Source organism: Hylaeus anthracinus, unplaced genomic scaffold (assembly GCF_026225885.1).
Source record: "Hylaeus anthracinus isolate JK02 unplaced genomic scaffold, UHH_iyHylAnth1.0_haploid 11982, whole genome shotgun sequence".
Classification (NCBI taxonomy): Eukaryota; Metazoa; Arthropoda; class Insecta; order Hymenoptera; family Colletidae; genus Hylaeus; species Hylaeus anthracinus.
Window position 1 is genome coordinate 12,418,612 of NW_026534330.1, and position 19,694 is coordinate 12,438,305.

The following is a 19,694-nucleotide window of genomic DNA, read 5'->3' on the forward strand; positions in this document are numbered from 1 at the left end:
TTTATTCAGGGCATAAAGAAACTGCCAATATCTTTAATATGAGAGACTGACAGTATCTTTACACAAGATGCAAATTCAATTAAAATTTATGATATTTCTTAAATCTTGTTCTGCAAAAAAATGTAAAAATTATTTGGATATAGACTTTGTACGTTACGATGAATCAAATTAAATTATATATATTTAATATCGTTTATCAATCAAATGATTCACAGACGTTAAACATTACCTCGCTAACAACGTTACTTTATAATCGAGCAAGTAGTAGTTACATACTTTCTAGTCAATCTTTGATTGAATTTTATCAAAATATTTGATTTGGTGCACAATTCAATATGAACAGGTTGTAAGGAATGAGTATTGCACATTGTTAACATTAGTTATAGGATAAAGTTATAAAATTAATATCATTTTGCGAAACTTGACATCGATAGTATATAACGATACACAATCATACCTTTCTGTCTTCCTTCATTGTCTTGCATTATGATATCTTTATGTAATAAAAGTATATACTTTGTACATAAAATAATGGTGCACCATTTCTAGATATTAACATCGATTACTAAACATTGTGTTCTTATTTTTTGTAACTGGATTCGAAGTATTCTAAATTTATTCGAATAAATTCTCTCTATTTTAACTAAAAGTACGCTTTTTATTATTTCAAAATGTATATGTCTTGTATTTAAAACATCGAATATATATTATTTCTATTTATGTATTTTAAGCCTGTGAATATTTATCACAGTGTATCACTATTACAGTTGTAACTACTACAGTGACCACTGATACTGATGAACATATGATAAATTATAACTTAACATGAGTAGAGTAATTTAATCAATTACAAATTTATTATTTAAAATATTCGTGCAATAAAATAAGCACTACTCAAACGACGACGAACACTATTATGTATATTTATAAACTAATTTAACAATCGAACATTCCCGACTAAAAACTTATTTGTAGTTATTCTGCGGTTTTCTTATATAACATAATATACAACGTATCAACGTCATGTACGTTCGATGGAAAATTATAATTTGTAAATATGATTTGTTTATCATAGTTGGGCACTGGACTACAATGTCTTACCTAAACGTTTATGAAAACATAGAAAAACATTATGCTAATATGTTCCATGGCGCACGTCTTAAACATTTACTCCGTTTTTTACATAGTACATCTTTTGCATTATAAAAATGTTTATATAAAACAATGTTATAATAATCATAAAATTTATCATGCCAAATTGAATCATTTATTTAAAAAAAAATGTATCGCAACAAATGTAATTTATCGTGTCCAAGCGAAAATATTGATTAATTAAAACAAGTCGTGTCACACATGAAATTAAATGAAAGATTGTATTAAAGAGAAAGCCCGTGATCAAAATGATCTAAACGAAATGCTGATAATGTTACCATACAGTAATACAAAATGTAAGCGGCAATAATTATCTCTTCAATTACTTCGTCAGTTTATATGTAAGCAACGTTTAATGTTAAACATTCAATATTAGATGAGTTTAGCTGCCAGTTTCGATGGTCATCACGTTCAATATGTTCTGTACAATTTGGAGTAACAATTACATGCATGCAAAACGCATAACTGTACACATAAAAAACTCAGACTTCAAAGTGTGGGAATTATGTTGCATCAACAAGAACGTTACAAACTATATATTCCATCGTTATAAAACAAGTCTCTGTATTTGGGTCCAAGAAAAAGCACTTACAACGTTCCTGCCGTTGTTTATAAAAATATAATCTCTTTTTTTTTATAATTTAACCGATTCTCTAGTATTGATAATTTCATGGTATCTTGTTAGAAACTCTTACTTTGAAATTCTTTCTAAGTAAAAACATCAACGATTTTATGTAATACTCATGAACAAATATCGATTGAAATATTTGATCGACTAGCCATCATCAGTGTCTCCGAGAGGAAACAAAGAACCGAGATTACTTAGTTACAATATCAAGTAAAAGATGCAACACGTTCTTTAGTCGTCTAAAGTATCAGTACCCGTTATTCGTTTTGAAATGAAAATAATATATGGGAAATGATCTCGTTGACTACCATTGTTGCTCTTATAATATCTTGTAACGCGTCATGTAATATCAGTTACATTGCAGACGAACTCGTTGTACGTTCAGTGCCTTTTGACATATGTATTTCTATGTATGTAAATCAATGAATGCTTTTGTATCTACCAATAATCTCTCAATTTTCGCTAAAACAAGTACTCACGATTAAAAAAATAATCTGTCAAAAAAGCTCTTGTATTCCATAGCGTTTGAAACAGAATGTTAAACAGTAAATTTGATTAAGCGTTGGTTTATTGTTTGTAACTACGAAATACATAGAGTAAACCAATTTTTAATCAAGGGTATTTACATATACATACATATACGCATACATAATTTAGCATTAGCGTGCTCGTTTTAAAGTGCATAACTTTTAAAGGTACACGCATATTTTTATAAATGTCGATATTGATACGATGATTTATTGTATACAGGTTGAGTCTCGTAAGACTGAATTTGCAAAAATTTCTGTTACTTTCAGTAATAAGGAAAAAGTTTGTGGGGGAAAATAGCTTTATTCTCAAGGTCTTAGTCTTTTATAATTTAAAATTACTGAAGTTTCTCTAAACGAAACAAAAATATTCTTTTATATCAATAAAAAAGATGTAAGGAGATGAACTCAGCTGTACCATATGTTATACGATTTTAGAAGAAAGTATGGAAGTAGAACATGTTTGGATTGAGGATTTAGAATCAGAAAATGTAAACATATTTTCTCTGTTTTATAAAGTTCAACTTCGACTGAACATTGCAACAAGAAAAAAAACTAACGATAAATGGTTCCTTGATGTATTTCGTAACTTGCATACGGCCCTAATAGAGAGAGAAAGTTCAAACGTATGAATTATGTGTTCTCCCTCTATCTATTGAATGTAATTAATTCTAAACATATTTTACATACAAAGTTTTCGTCAAAACCAGACAATACGTAATACAGATGACCTTATCTCATTGTAACATTATTTTTACTTTAGAATAAACGTATATTGCATTAAATTAATTAAGTGACAAAGTCCCGAAAACTATGAATTTGGAGAATACGTAATTTCTATCTTCAAATGAGACATGCTCTTTAAATATTCTTTGTAATACGAAAAACAATAAAATTATTTGCAATTTCAATCTTAGATGACTCATTCTGTATATGCGTGTGTATAAATATATACACACATGCAAACATGTATAGAAAATACGCAAGAACGATATGCGATTTGAGACAAATGATATATACATAGTTGTATCCTACAAAATATGGAAAGAAAAAACACAAAGCTATATATGTATTAGCTATACATATTAATTTGTGGTACAGTGATAAGTCGTAATTCAACTACACGCATACTTTTATGTCTGATGTATGAACATTTTCGATGTATCTGTAATCATATATTTGTACATAACAGGTTCGTTTGTTGCGTCCATTATGTGGTTAGAGACTACTTTGTACATAATATAAATACACAATGAATGAATGAATGAATAAATACATGAATAAATAAATATATAAGTGTACCGCACTTTATAAGTCAATATACATTCCTTTATCATTCGATAGTAATTTCAAATATTTCTACAGAAATTTACCTTTCTTAGAACTTAATATACTTGCATGTACGTAAGTACATGAGTAATGTAAATTTGATCAATAATTTCTATTAAATATAATTGAAAGATATGATTAGTGATATGTTATTGAATTATATTTATCGTAAATAAATTGTAAGTGCTCTCTTGCACTTATATTTATTGTTTTAATTAAATGGAGTAGAATAAACGTGGAAATTTTCAATGTATATAAATTTCCGATTATTGTACTTTAATTTCATATAAAAATAGTAAATAAAAAAAGGGGGATGTTTCAGGATAAAGCAGAATACACGATACGATTGAATCAGATTGACTGGAATCGAGCCAATAGCCACCGTGGCTCGATTAATTGTGATTTAAAAAATGCAGTGATGTTTTATATGCACTCGTCTCATCGTCAATATAAACAATTATTTAACACTGTTAACTGAATTGTTGATCAACGAAATTTATTGTAGACTGTCTCTACAAAATTCCATTATCAAAAAGTATATAAACATAACCTACAATAATGAACAATATGATTGATTGACAACTTTAAAAATTGTCTGTAACCGAAGAAAAAATAAGTAAATGTCGTTTAATGTCATATAAATAATTATTATATTTTAAGGATAGAAGTAATCGTAGAATATAATGTTAAAAATGAATCTGTGGTTATCACTGCAGTTGTCATTCCTTTTGATAGTGTTTGAAGTTTAGCAAAAGATTAATTGCTTTCTTTTTAAATAGGTTCTAAAATGAAGTATTCTACGTCGCCACGGGTAAGTAGGCGTAACTCTCCTGGTCCATCTGAATTAAGTTCAAGTTTACCAATGCCAGTAACTTACAGGTAAGAAGAAAAGAATTAAGAAATTTTAGATTAAAGAGAATTAAACATTTCTTTGTGCAATTATTACAATTAGTTCAAACAAAATAAATGTGTTTTAGGCAAGACTGCATGGGGGCTGCAACAAAGTGTTACAAATACTTGAGGAAATTATTAAAATTTGAACAAATGGATTTTGAATTTGCCTTATGGCAGATGATTTTTTTATTCATATCTCCACAGAAAGTATACAGAAATTTTCAAAGTAGAAAACGTACGTTATTCAATCTGTAGTCAATATAATTATTAAATTATTAACATAGAATCAGCAGTTAATGTTTTATTTTTAGAAACAAAATCCCAGTTTGCAAGAGACGATCCTGCATTCTTGGTACTACTAATGTGTTGTCTGTGTATATCTTCTATTGGTTTTACTATAGTTCTGGGATTAGGATTTTTCCAATTCGTAAAACTACTATTTTATATGATATTTATTGATTACCTTGCAGCTGGTCTGATAGTAGCTACAATATTTTGGTAAAATTTAAGAGGCATTACTATAATCAAAAACATCATTATAATAAATATTGTAAAGCGTCATCTGTAAATTCACATTGCATATGTTGAACATAATAGTAAAATAATAACTTGTCTTATTTGCAGGTTTATAACTAATCGTTATTTAAGATTTGATAAAACTCAAAATGTAGAATGGGGTTATGCATTTGATATTCATTTAAATGCTTTCTTCCCACCTTTAATCATACTTCATATTGTTCAACTTTTTTTTTATGGTGAGGTTAATTACATTACCTTTTTTAAAGATTTCTTGTTATTACGAATGTAGTACTATTACTAATTTTGAAAAATAATTATCTTCTAGGTCTCATAAATTACGATACATTTTCATCACGATTTGTTGGTAATACGATATGGTTAATAGCTGTTGGTTATTATATTAACATTACATTTTTGGGCTACACAAGTGAGTACATGTCTTTAATAGTGATTGTACAAATTGTAGAATGATCTTATAACCACTTGTTTGTTTTAGGTATTGAAATACTTCATAAGACACATGTAATATTATCAGCATTACCAATAATATTACTAATATATATTATGACATTATGCGCAGGTATTAATATTAGTCATTTAGTTATGGAGTTCTATCATTATCGAGTTGTCTAAATAAAGTTTATTTTACCACAAAAATTTACCTTAAATTATTGAACGGGTTCTAACCTACATTTTCATGTATATTTTGATACATTAAAATGTAGTCAATAATTGTTATTGCTGTATATATAACATTAAATATATATGTACTAGTATATTATTTTACCAAAAATTTAAAGGACTTCATTAAAGAGCATAATTTATAGGAAAAGTACACATTCTTGTAAAAAAGTTTTTATTGAGTATACATTTTCTAATAACAAAATTTTATCAATAAAAGATTTATAACTACATATTATTAGAATGACTTAAATCTATCATTTAAAACATTTTTTTGTAGAAACACAACGCTTTTTTTAAATTAGTTATAAATGATATTATTATTCCCCTGACTTATGTACTTTCTGAGTATAAAATAATAACTTATACTATCATATATCAATTATTTGTACGGACGTTATACATAAGACTGTCTTTTCCAATTTGCTCTTAATCCTTTGGTTGTTCATGGATGGTCAATAAATATAATAATAAGTAAAACAACAAATATAATCAATGTCTAAACCTTAGCACCACAAGGATTAAGAGTTGTGAGAGTTATAAAATCATAAAAATTTCTATTTAATATACTAATATTACCGATCGTTATAAGAGTTTAGGCTGTTGCTTTAAAGTTGAAATATCTAGTATCTTACTGGGACAAGTCGTTCTAGGTGTTTGACTAAAAGGATACCGCTGTACTACAGGACTATTTTTTGGATTAGCGAATTTTAAATCAACCTTCGGAGGTGCTTCAACGTGTACTTTGCTAATATCTGTAAAACCAAAGAAGTAGTTCCTACATTCTTCAAGACATTTTTCAAATATCTGTTTAAAATTATTTTACCTTCTGTTGGAATATTATTCTTTCCTGGAAGTAATTGATATCTTTCTAGATAACGCATTGTAGCAAAAGACATGTTCGTGCCTTGTACATTGCTAACCATGAGATGTTTTACAGATGTTGCACCTTGTCTTTGTACTGCTAATTCAGCAAGCTGTTCATCGGATAGATATTTTAAAGCCAATGCTTTCATATGCATACTTGTGTTTGTTTCATTTACAGCACTCGTTTGTGTCATGTTTGCTTGATAATCCAAACGTGGGTAGAATGATAAATCAAATGCCATCCTTCCAAACAAATTACCAAACTCATTTATTAACTATTATATAAACTCGATTATTGAAAGTAATGTTAACTAAACTAGCATAGCCTCTAGAGTTAACAGTACTCAGATAATCGAGGTAGCCTCATGTAATAATAATATAAAAATATAAATGGAAAACATACTTGTTACTATTGTTTAATTCTTTGTGTTCGGGATTTTCACTTAAACTAATTCCAAGTTTTTTAAGTTGTTCTAATGTAGCAACTTTTACAGTATCTAATGCTCTATTTTCGCTCTCGTCTTTTTCATTTTGATTTTCTTTTTTTTTATCTTGTTGCTGATCGTCTATAACACAAGAATTTTGTAATAGGTGATTTACTTGTCCAAGAACATTATTATAAAAAGTCCAGCCCACTTTGGAACTGCGTTTAACTTTTTCGCTATCGTCATCGCTGGAATACTCCTGCATTTCGATATGAATACTAGGTTCAGGAGTAGGGGGTGGTCTTTCATTTATTCTTAAATCACCACCATTTAAAATCATACTGTATTCAACGCAACTGCTTGGTTTAGCATTATTAACTTGCCCTTCTTTTCGACAATCCTTATAATAATTGGTTGAACTCTCTACAGAATTACTTGTTTTCAAAGTTTCGTTATTTCTTAGTAGATTTAACTTTGTATATTGATCTGTATTGGTAGGAATATTTGCTTTTCCAGGAATACAATTGCTACTTCGAGGTACATTGTAGTCTGCAGCATTTTGTTGTATTGTTTTTGCATTTTCATAATTCTTTGCTTCTTCTGTATTAATCCTTTCTAAATGCTTTTGCGCAATTTCAGGTTGATTTGATTTTGTAATTGTAGCTTTGCATAATTTTGGAGATTCAGATCTATGAATATCTGTTCCCTTCCTAATGTCTGTATATGGTTGTTTTTCTAAATCTTTTATAGAAACACTTGCATTTAAATTACTACTTTGTTGTTGACTAGATGACATATAACTCTCAGAGTCCTCAACTATATTTTCCAATTGTGCACTAGGTATTCGAGTAAAAGAATTTTTATACCTTCTCAAAGATTCATTGGTGTCATGCAAGCCAACATTATTGCACATTTTTAAATTTCCTTTATCTTGTTGGCAATCTTTTCTTTCATCTACATCTACTGTAAAAGGACTATTTTGAACAGTAAACTCAAAGCTTGTCATTACTCCAATAGAAACTTTTTGTTCCATGAAGGTCTTCCTTGACTGTGCTTCCGCTAATATCAATTCGGTCTGATTTAGATTTCCATGTTCATTAGAATTTTCTTTTTCTTTATCCTTAGAGGGTTCACATTGATATGCATGTCTTTTTATGTTTTGTGGTGTTCTAACATAATTAGAAGCACCTGTAGTATTATCATTACAAGTGGTATATACTTGATCCTTCTGTTGTATTTGAGATGAACAAAAACAATTTTTTCTATCTTGAAGATTTGCTTCTTGCATTTTTAATAACCTATCTACCTGTATCTGCAAAGATTTAATTTGCTCATTTTGACTGTTTATAATTTGTAATAAATTCTTGATTGTCTCTTGACTATCTCCATTTTGAGTAGGATAAGAATGAAGTTGTGGAAAAGGATATGCATTCGTATTAAAGTAAGGATACTGTTGACCTAAGTAATGTGGCAACTGAATTTCATTTCTATTCAAAGCATTTGAATTAATAGATGGATGTACAATTGGTTCATCAACTGAATTATTAAATGGTACTTTTTGCTGTTCACAATTATGAACTGTTAATTTTCTTTCATGCATTAATGGAGAATATTCTTTTTGATTAAAAGTATAATTATCAATGTTAGTGCAAGGTTTTACAGCATGTGACATGTTCTGTTTCTTTTCAACATGTCCAGCATTGTCATTGCACATTTGGTAACTATGTTTGCAAGAACTATCATTATTTCCTCTATATGTTTGTTGTTCTTTATACTTTGGACTATTATAATAATCTTTCCTGGGATTATAATCTCTTCCTTTAGATTCTCTCGAAATATTTTGTGGAAGGTAAGGTTCTGCAATATAATTTTGATTGTAATGTACTTTCTGAGGTGCTGCACATTCATTAACTTTTGAAACAGAGGATCTACGCAAGTAATTTTGTTCTTTCCATGCAGAATAGGATCCATTAGTATTTAATGGAGATGAAACATTGTTTTTTTGTATTGAACCTTTAGGTTCTACAGTTGGCGAATGAAAACCTTTGTAATCTGTGGTTCTGCGATTTAAACATTCATCAAACACTAAAGAAACTTCAGGAACTGATGGTACTGTAAAGCACTAAAATTATAAATATTAAAACGTATATTTTTTATAATGTCATTACTCTTCTTACAAAGCATATTTTAATATTTTTACTTTTATTTAAGTAGTACTGTAAAAGTAGTTCTGTATTTGAAATTATTCGAAAATTTATATTTTATATTTTATTTAAAAGACAACTTACGTCCAGTTTAGAAGCAGGTTTCGGCGTAATTCGTGGTTCAAATTCATCTTCATCGTTATACATGTTTTAAGCTAAATTAACAACTTTCAAGAGCGGAGTTACTTCATTCATTCGACAATAATAGACTTTTATCATACTTATACTTTTGCTCCACTGGAAACTAATATCAAACAAATTTGTATAGTTGACATATCATTCGAAATAAAAGTGTAGCCAACATAACGCAACAAATTGATAGTAAACAAATATTAGGTGTTTTTCTATACTTCGTCCAAGAACCTTGAGTAAAACACCAAGTGACTGTAATAGATTTTATTGGTCAACTTGTGAATGTCCAGTCAGGAGATATTCTAAATATATTTTTATAAGTTCTCCCTTATTGACTATTTTTCAATCAAATTGTAATTATTACACATAAATAGCAAGTTGTATAACTTCTAATTTATTAGAACTTATTTAAAGTACAGCATCCCGCCATTTTAGTTTGTTATCAGTCACGTGGGTTTTATTTACGAAAGATTATCTTTTCGTTGGTTAAAATGAAAATAGCTGTTTTTAATTTGCAATAAATCGAAAGTATGCAATTGTATTTCACAAGTATTTCAGAATAAAATGATAACTGAACAACGAATACAATACATATTACTACTAGATTTGATGATTTCGAAGTTTTTTCATTTACATCTATTCTACCATATTCTATCGTTGTTTACTGCATTCCTTAGAAAATGCGTTTCTATAGAGTCGTATTATATAAGATATGCATATACTTCTATTTACATATTACAAATATGACTTGTAGTGTGCATATGTTTGTATATATGTACTTATACATGGTTTTCTTCATTCTTCATTGATTACTTCATTCCATGCATAGAAATTTGTTACTAACAAATACAAATATATCGAAACAAAGTGCATTAAATCATTGATTTTAAATTCATTCTGAATATAAATGAAGGTCAGCCGGATTTGTTATCGTTTTTTGAGAAAGGTATTTTCCTCTTTCAATACTCCCTCTCGTGTCTGTTTTACCAGGTGAGGGATTAATTGGATATGCATGTAAATGTAGACTGATATATTGCACAGTGCACCACATTGGCGGATAACTGAAATTTGACTACATATTAGGCAAGGTATTAGTAAGCCCTTAATGCTCTGTATCTAATTATTATTGCTAATTTAGGAAAAGTCAAGCTTAACGTATATTATATAGAATGTATATGTCGAGTTCAATAGTATTTGTTGGCGTGGTATTTTAAATCTATGTCAGAGTTGTTTGACCTGCGATATCTTAGAATTCAGATATCGTCGATCCTTAATTCTATATTCGATCTACCTGTAGTTAAGTGGAATTTTATTTGTCACAGATAATTTTCATACTGGTCAATGTCAAATTACACAACAGTTATTACAGACATATGTCTTACAATATAATTTGCATTATAACCAATTAGTTTCTCGCAAAATAAAATGGTTAATATTTAAATTCATAACACAAAAGTATGTGAAAATTTATGAAATATCCATGTATATTATAGATGGACAGATTTCTTCCCAGTTGTGTTCAGATATTTCATGCAATATTTTCTTCAATTCGTTAAAGCTTGATTAACGAATATTTTACTATTTAATGCTTAGTTTTTATTAGCAATAATTAGTATTGAATGAAGACTTTGTAAATATGTCTATTAATGTCAATACTTCATGTTTTTTTTAGGTTATGGTGATCATGATATTATACTGTTCTGTGTCTTAAAGAGAACTATTAGTATTTCCAAATTATGGTCCACTGAGACTGAGTGCTCGAAATGGCTACCTAATTCCCATTTTCAAATTATTATTAATTAACTAAAGTATTCTACAAGAGAGGAAAAGGAAGACTTTATAATGTTTGTAATATATAGGAAGTGTATGATATTGATAAAATAGAGCTTGCCTCTAAAAGAAGCTTAGCTATTTGCAAGGTTTGTATTCGCTCACAATTAGTAAAAATAAAGTTAGCAAGGGTAGAAATTAATTGATTGTAATTTCTGTATTTAATTTTAGATACAGCTTTTCTTTTGTTATGGTGGCTATGCAATTGTTTATTTTTTGGAATTTAATTAATAGATATTGAAACAAGCATCCCTTTTCCATGAAAGTATTACCAATGTGGTGCTTATAAAAATACATAATAAAGGATGGCAATATTTCTATACTTTTATCCTTAACATTTTATGGTTATTATAATGGTAAATACATGTAGCTTGGTTACATATTTATGATATATAATAAGATTGGTATGATTGATCTAGAACAAAATTTGAATGGTGATTGGAGCTAATGAGTACTACTAATCTTTGTAATATTATGTTTAGGACGTATCATGACATCATTCTTCAGGGATTGTAAATAATAACAGTACATATATCGGATGCAACATATAAAGTAGAAAGATGGATAGTTCCGAGTATGAGACTGTACGAAATATGACACTTTTATTCTTTTTCGAACTCCTTGTGGAAAAAGGTGGGCCACGCACGTTGCATGATTTAAGCTGCCAGTTCGGAGCTAAAGGATTTACTAAAGAAATGCGCCAAATAGCTGGCGGATCTCAAAGTGGTCTTAAAAAGTTTTTAGCTCAATATCCTATGCTTTTTCTTATCGACGGCGATTATGTGTCTGTAAATACGTTTCAACAAGTTGTAGAAGAAGAGAATGGATGTAAATTAGGTGGCAAACGTGATTATGCGCGAGAGGCTGTAGAATATTTTACAAATAAGTTGCTGCAATATGGAGTTGGCACAGAGGTACCAATTAAAAGCCTTTTGGGACATCGGTCTCAGGCCTCTCCCGAAGTTAGGCATATTTCTGGCCAACATTACAAAGAATTTAGGGATTTTCTCTTAAAGTATCCTGATGCTTTTGTAGTTACCGAAGATGATGTAATATTAAAGCAATATGAAGGCATGAAACCAGAACCTATGTTAAAATTAGAACCAGATATACCTATGGATCCAGATGTTACTGCAAAATTATTAGATTTCCTTTGTGATCGCATAGAACATAAGGGTCCAATTCTTGTGGATCAAATGTTCAACATAGTCAACGATAAATTTTTTTATGAAAATTGGACTTCCATATTTAAGACACCCCAGGATTTATGTACATTTGTAAAAATGTTCCCAGACGCATTTCATGTTCAAAGCAATTTGGTAACATTAATTGGAAGACCTAAATCTTTTACAATAGAGGCAAAGACAAAAGCAAAACTTGCAAATTCTATACGAAGCCAAAATAGTACCGCGAGTCAAACCACTACAAATCCACCTGTTCAGTTGAACAGATGCGAATCAAGCAATACTCAAACATTGCAGCAACCAATTAATTCAGAATCTATTAGTACTAATGTAATTAATCAAGTTGATCCTGTACAGAGTCCTTATCCTCAAGGGAATGAAAGTAATAATAACTCTCCTCCGGTAAGCTTACAGCAACAAACTTTAAAACAGAGAATAAATACACTTGTGATGAAGACTTTGGCAGATAATACAGAGAAAGATCGCAGTTTGCACAATGTCCAAATGGGGGATGCATGGAAATTAAAAGTATTACAACAAGCTAGAGTAATTGTAAATCCAAGGGAAAGTCTTCAAATTATCGAAGATATAATAAATCCTCGTAAGCTTCCCGCTGACGGCAAAATTGTTGTTTCGCTTGACTGTGAAGGTATAAACTTAGGAGTTAAAGGAAAAGTAACACTTATACAAATCGGTACTATGTTTGGACAAGCATATGTATTTGACCTGTTTACGTGTCCTACTCTTGTACAAGCTGGGGGACTTCAAAAACTTCTAGAGCACGAAAATGTTATTAAAGTAAGAAATAATAATGTTGAGCATTTTTCCGTGATTATTTCCATGACTTAACGTTTAAAATTTGTTTTAACTACTATATACATATATATATATATATATATATTATTTCAGGTAATTCATGATTGTAGAAACGACAGTGTCAATTTGTATACACAGTTCAAAATTTTGTTAAACAATGTTTTCGATACGCAGGTATTTGATTTGTAATTATTAAGTATTTTTCAAATATATTTTGAACTACAAAATAATGAAAATATTCACTATTTGAGGAACAAATTATGTTTATATTTGTAGGCAGCTCATGCCGTGCTTCAGTTCCAAGAAACAGGTAAACCTGTATATAAAGTTAAGAATGTTAATTTGAATACACTATGTGATCAATATGGTGCTCCATGTAATCCATTAAAGGAACAGTTAAAAAATATTTATCGTAATAATCAAAAGTACTGGTGTCGGCGTCCACTATCACGAGACATGCTTATTTATGCTTGCAGCGATGTTTTAAGTCTCGTTCCACATATATATGTTGCTATGGCTAAGTATGATTTACTTGTATATTACGTTTCGTTAAATGATAATCACTTTCAATCACTTATTCGCATTTAAATAAGGAAACATTGAAATATTCTTTGTTAACCGTTATTATTTCTTTTTAATGTTAGACTTATAAAACCAGAAATGCAAGCTCTGTTTGCTGAGCTCTGTGAAGAGCAAATTCAAATGCACATTCAGCCTACAAACGTAAAAACACGTAAGAAGCAACGAAAGGTGGAAACGGAGGTCGCAGACTTGAAAAAGAGAATGGAAGAAACAACTGCCAAAAACATTGTACTAAGTAATCGCGAAATACGTCTTTTACGTTACTTAGATCTTACCGAAGATGAAAAGGAAAAACTGAAAGGTAGTTACAAAGTTGCAAGGAAATTGGAGAAACTTGAGAATATGGGCCAAGATAAAGGAGATAGCAGCGACGACGACGACGACGATAAAGTTGATGATACCGAGTATCATAGTATGGAAAGTTATACCTCTGAAAATTCACATTCTGGTATATTGTTCTGCAACTAATAATCACTTAATACGATTTACATCAGTGTTTCTCAAACTGGAGTTCAAAATATTTCGATGTTTCCATTTGTAGGTGGTATACTTTCACCAAGAAATTCTGATACTCCTAGCCTTACAGAATCAATGCAGATGGTTGACGAAATACTTTCTGATGAACGAATGGACCGATTTGAAAAAATCGAAAAATTGGAAGCAGTACTTTCAGCTGTTACTGGTTCTGCAGCCATCGATCAGTTTTCTTCGAGTAGTGTAGACGCTTCTCCAACGAAGTGTGCGTGTTCGTATCGAGATAGAAACAAGAGTCCACGAACAGATGATAACATTGGAAGTAGCGTGGGTTGCCAAACGTATAGTACAGGTGATATAGTAATTACCAAAATATATCTCACAGAGGAAGACCAAGAACGTATAAAAATGAATACATCAAACAAATAGATGTCATATGTGGAAGTGCCTGCTGTGCAAGTGGTAGAAACAATGTTGCCATTACTACAATTTTAATGAAAAAACGAGTGGACGACGAAAAATGAAAGAAGTAGTTAAAAATTAATCTATTTTACCTAATTTGACAAAATTGTAATATTCAGTTACATCAATCAATTAAAATTGAACCCTAGATACATATATTTTTCCAAATCTGATGCTATAGTAATCAGAATTTAGGAAGAATTTGCTTCTTATAAAAAAAATGCAGTATTGTAAAATGTTTACTTTTTAATAGATTACCTTTCTTTGCAGGAGTATAAGAAAGAATTAATCAAATTATATAGTAATACGCAGTTACAAAACAATATTTCTTTATTAACAAGAATATTTAATGAATTAAAAAACACTAATGTTGTTTTTCTGTATGTAGAATATTTTTCTAATTTTTAATGTAATTCGTATCAAGAGGAAACGATAGAATTGCGTTATACGCAAAAAATGTTTTGTTTTTGCATAAAGTGCTGCATTAAAATCACTGTTCTATATCATATACACTTTCGTAAATGTATACAAAACACTTTCTGTTTCATTAAAAAATATTTTTGATAAAGTTCATCGTAAATAAGTACAATAAGTGCAAATACGTATAATGGAATTTTACACGTTTAATATACCTAATTTTCTTATAGTCATATTTGTGCCAAGCTCTAACACGATATATCATGTGCAATTACTAAAATAGTAAGAAAATTTTGCATATTTATTATTCGTTTTGACAATAAATAATGTTTGCAAACTACTCGTTATTAGAGAAATCCATTTTAAAAGTGACTATACATATATGTATGTATTACAAGTGTACGTATTTTACAAAAATTTATTGCTAAATAAGCACAGGTAAATGTAATTATATTAAAATACAGCTGTTTTTAATGCAATACTTTCCAAGACATGATGTAATGCATCTGTTTAAATATCATATTTTCCCTTCTACCAGGTGAAAAAATATCTGGAAATCGTTATTTGTAAAAATGTTTGTTCAAGGAAGTTGTAGAATACACATCAATGAAATTTTTATCTTCGAAATAGTAGGATGGTAATTATTTTAATAATCCGTTTACATTGTTTTCTTTTTTTATAAATAGTTCTTTATAACTAGAAAATTACATACATTTCTAAATACAGCCCCATGACTGCAGTATATCTTAAACTGTATTGTTATTGCAAAATAATTGTAAACGATGCATTTGCATGTTTGTTCTTTTTAAGATCAATAAGCTTGTTGATATTATCCAATATTTATTATCACACATACTGGTATATTTTCTAATAATTTCTTTTTAAAGATAACGCTGGTCAATACAATATTAACAGTATAAACTAGAGTCAAGTGCCTTATTTGTACTAATGCATTTAAGTCGTTTTAATTTAATGCATGATTAATTTAAAAAAAAGTGACAAAACTATTTTACCATCAATAGTAGAGAATGTTGTTAAGAGTAATTAATTTATTGCATTAAAAAACATCGAAAGACGTGCATAATAAATATTTTGTGAAACTAGTTAGTTTCATTACATAAGGTTTACACATCAATTTTGCCAACAAATATTCCTGTATCCTGTCCTTTACATCCTTAAAAAAAGGGTTGACAGGCTTTAATCATTCATAATAATGATAGATAATAATTCATAAATGGAAATTATTTCAGTAGCGAGTTCTAGAAGAGTTGTGCTAATCCATATAATGGAACGACAATTTTGTAAAAATTAGTTAGAATTAATGCGCATTTTTAAAATAAATTTATACTTAAAAAATTGTGAAACATTTTTAAGTGTATATAGCGAATTCTGTTCCGTGTTTCATTAAATTATATCGTTACGAATAACTTAAATTTTTCCATAACGAAATATCTTCTCCAACAAACAATTATTATTTCAACATGCAATTATTTGTCTCAAGGTTGAAAACCAATGCTTTCAAATGTAGTTATTCAAAGTGTTTGCGTTTGAACATGATTTGAATTGAAGTTAGTAGTTTGTGAGTTCGATTTCACAAAACATCTGTAATATAGTATTGTGCAATTTATCGTGAAACCTCTTGTATCGTTTGAACGTGATAACATTTGATCCTCGAGACCCCCGCAAGTTACGAGATATTTTGAATTTTATGCGCATCCGTAAACAATTATGATTACGTGCTTGTGGTAGTGTGCGAACTATAATTGGAATGGAGTTTCAATATGTAGATTGCTTCATGGTTAACCACTTGTTGAATCTCCTTCATAGCGGCTTGTAATAGTTGGTAGCAGTTAGTAGTCGAGCGCGCGAATTGTAGCTTTGGTTAGTTAGGCACATTTCGTAGACACGTTTAGATTTCTAAAATTGTATAATCTTTTGGAAAGATAATTCTAGAAGCATAATGTCTGCAGGAAATTTAGGTAAGTTTATAGACACAAGATAAATTTATGTACAGTATAATATTTTATAATTTTTAATATCATTACTACAACATTTACACTTATTACTTAATATTATAAAGTTACCTTATTTATTATATTTTCAGCCCTTTTAAGCGTTTCTGATAAAACAAACCTTTTGCCATTTGCTAAAAGATTACATGAGTTAGGTTTAATCTTAGTTGCATCTGGTGGAACTGCAAAATCCTTGAGAGATGCTGGCCTTCCTGTGAAAGATGTTTCCAGTATTACCGGTGCACCTGAGATGCTTAATGGAAGAGTAAAGACTCTTCATCCTGCTGTGCATGCTGGTAAACATTACATGTATTTAGCAGTAACAATTACCTTAGATTTATATGTATTTTTGGCTTTTGTTTGTGTTACAAATACATTTTGTATATCACAGGTATATTAGCTAGGCTCACAGAGTCTGATCAAGAAGATCTTCGCAAACAAAATTATGACATTATTAGACTTGTAGTGTGCAATTTATATCCATTTGTAAATACAGTTTCAAAACCAAATGTTACTATTGAAGATGCAGTAGAAAACATTGATATTGGTGGAGTAACTTTGTTAAGAGCTGCGGCTAAAAATCACGGTAGAGTGACTGTTGTCTGTGATCCTAGCGATTATGATAAAGTTGGGAAGGAGATGGAAATGTCTGTTAGCAAAGATACCTCTCTGGAAACTAGGTATATTGTATATTGAAATCATATTTGAAAAACGAATGCTCTATCAATTTGTTTTAATATTTTTTTTATTTTTAGACAAGTATTAGCACTTAAAGCATTTACTCATACAGCAGAGTATGATAATGCTATCTCAGATTATTTTCGTAAACAGTATAGCGCTGGTGTTTCTCAGCTGACATTACGATATGGAATGAATCCACACCAAAAGCCAGCTCAAATTTTTACTACTTTGGATAAGTTACCACTAAGTGTAGTAAATGGTTCTCCAGGTTTTATTAATCTCTGTGATGCATTGAATGGTTATCAGTTGGTGAAGGAATTAAAAACAGCTCTGAATTTGCCAGCTGCAACATCTTTTAAACATGTTAGTCCAGCTGGTGCAGCAGTTGGTGTGCCATTAAATACTGTACAAGCAAAACTATGTCAAGTAGATGACTTGCTGGATCAACTGACACCATTAGCCAGTGCTTATGCTCGTGCAAGAGGAGCAGATAGAATGTCAAGTTTTGGAGATTTTATAGCATTATCTGATCCATGTGATGCAATTACTGCTAAGATCATATCTAGGTAATAGATTACAGACTATAGATATAAACTCTTTTAGGTCACATATTTATTATATCAATCAGACTATATTCAAAATTTTAGAGAAGTATCTGATGGCATTATTGCACCGGGTTATTCAGAGAGTGCCCTTCAAATTTTGAAGAAAAAAAAGAATGGTGCATATTGTATTCTTCAAATTGATCCCACTTATGTACCGTCTCCGATGGAGCGCAAAGTTTTATTTGGTTTAACTATGGAACAGAAGCGTAATGATGCGGTGATTAATAAGGATACATTCGCCAATATAGTAACTAAAAATTCGATGGCTGTTTCCGACTCCGCTATGAGGGACTTAATCGTAGCTACCATCGCAGTAAAATACACGCAAAGTAATTCAGTATGTTATGCAAAGGATGGACAAGTGATTGGAATTGGTGCAGGGCAACAATCGAGAATTCATTGCACAAGACTCGCTGGCGATAAAGCCGATAATTGGTACGATATTTATAAATGAGTAATGTGCTTCACTTTTGAAATGTAATATCATGGGTATCGTTGAACACTTTTTAAGGTGGCTTCGCCAGCATCCTAAAGTTACCGGTATGAAGTTTAAAAAGGGTATAAAGAGAGCAGAAATTTCAAATGCTATCGACAATTATGTAAATGGAACTGTAGGAAAAGATATGGATGAATCTGCTTGGGCTGCTATGTACGAAGAAGTTCCACAGAAGCTCTCAGAAACAGATAGATTGGAATGGATCAAAAAGGCAGACAATGTAGCTTTGAGCAGTGATGCTTTCTTCCCATTCAGAGATAATGTGGATAGAGCTAGACTGGTATGTTGTTATTTTTTTACATTGCTCTACTTATTTTTATAAGATATTTTGTAAGAATGTTCTTTAATTACAGAGCGGCGTTAAATATATTGCTAGTCCTTCTGGTTCTACAAACGACGAGGCAGTGATCCAAGCCTGTGATGAACATAAAGTTGTGTTAGTTCACACTAACCTGAGATTGTTCCACCACTAAATAAAAAAAAATTATGATTTAACAAATACCATTAGTTGGATCATTGGTTTATCATCTTGAAATTACATTGCCATACATTGTATTGCGAAAACTGTTTTGCCAATACGTAGTTGATAAGCATATTTGGAATATCAAAATTTCATCATTAAATTTTACGAAGTTATCACACTTATAAGATACATTGTAAAACAGAAAACATATTTTTACATGAATTATTAAGTTTCTTTATGAAAAATATATATGTATACGTAAAATTGTTTATTAACTCATTTGTGTTAATTATTAACCCTTTAGTTAATACTGG

The 19,694-nt window shown here is 29.9% G+C and overlaps 4 protein-coding genes across 6 annotated transcripts; 3 read left to right on the forward strand and 1 right to left on the reverse strand.

Annotated features, from left to right (window-relative positions):
- The first annotated feature begins 3,690 nt into the window (after nt 1-3,690).
- On the forward strand, nt 3,691-5,706 carry LOC128886423 (protein unc-50 homolog). Of its 2 annotated transcripts, XM_054141342.1 has the most exons (8): nt 3,691-3,711; nt 3,959-4,034; nt 4,416-4,515; nt 4,614-4,765; nt 4,842-5,028; nt 5,155-5,285; nt 5,375-5,476; nt 5,546-5,706. In XM_054141342.1, exons 1-8 carry the CDS (start codon nt 3,706-3,708, stop codon nt 5,680-5,682), a joined length of 891 nt encoding a protein of 296 aa, XP_053997317.1. In that variant the 5' UTR covers nt 3,691-3,705; the 3' UTR covers nt 5,683-5,706. The 2 variants fall into 2 exon arrangements, with proteins under 2 accessions (XP_053997317.1, XP_053997316.1); XM_054141341.1 differs by lacking the exon at nt 3,691-3,711 and having other exon boundaries at nt 3,963-4,252.
- A 189-nt stretch (nt 5,707-5,895) lies between these two features.
- LOC128886382 (uncharacterized) lies at nt 5,896-10,035 on the reverse strand. Its single transcript, XM_054141214.1, has 4 exons — nt 9,311-10,035; nt 7,001-9,144; nt 6,557-6,840; nt 5,896-6,485 (listed from the first exon to the last, which is right to left on the reverse strand). The coding sequence occupies exons 1-4, from the start codon at nt 9,371-9,373 to the stop codon at nt 6,316-6,318; spliced, it is 2,661 nt and encodes an 886-aa protein (XP_053997189.1). The 5' UTR covers nt 9,374-10,035; the 3' UTR covers nt 5,896-6,315.
- Nucleotides 10,036-10,291: 256 nt separating this feature from the next.
- LOC128886383 (egalitarian protein homolog) lies at nt 10,292-16,226 on the forward strand. Of its 2 annotated transcripts, none has more exons than XM_054141216.1 (8): nt 10,292-10,446; nt 11,031-11,277; nt 11,360-11,544; nt 11,671-13,170; nt 13,282-13,362; nt 13,465-13,709; nt 13,833-14,218; nt 14,312-16,226. In XM_054141216.1, the coding sequence occupies exons 4-8, from the start codon at nt 11,749-11,751 to the stop codon at nt 14,671-14,673; spliced, it is 2,496 nt and encodes an 831-aa protein (XP_053997191.1). In that variant the 5' UTR covers nt 10,292-10,446; nt 11,031-11,277; nt 11,360-11,544; nt 11,671-11,748; the 3' UTR covers nt 14,674-16,226. The 2 variants fall into 2 exon arrangements, with proteins under 2 accessions (XP_053997191.1, XP_053997192.1); XM_054141217.1 differs by lacking the exon at nt 10,292-10,446 and adding an exon at nt 10,617-10,813.
- Nucleotides 16,227-16,703: 477 nt separating this feature from the next.
- Nucleotides 16,704-19,644, forward strand: LOC128886397 (bifunctional purine biosynthesis protein ATIC). Its single transcript, XM_054141265.1, has 7 exons — nt 16,704-17,102; nt 17,228-17,431; nt 17,527-17,815; nt 17,891-18,382; nt 18,464-18,856; nt 18,933-19,197; nt 19,271-19,644. The coding sequence occupies exons 1-7, from the start codon at nt 17,084-17,086 to the stop codon at nt 19,388-19,390; spliced, it is 1,782 nt and encodes a 593-aa protein (XP_053997240.1). The 5' UTR covers nt 16,704-17,083; the 3' UTR covers nt 19,391-19,644.
- The last annotated feature ends 50 nt before the right edge of the window (nt 19,645-19,694 follow it).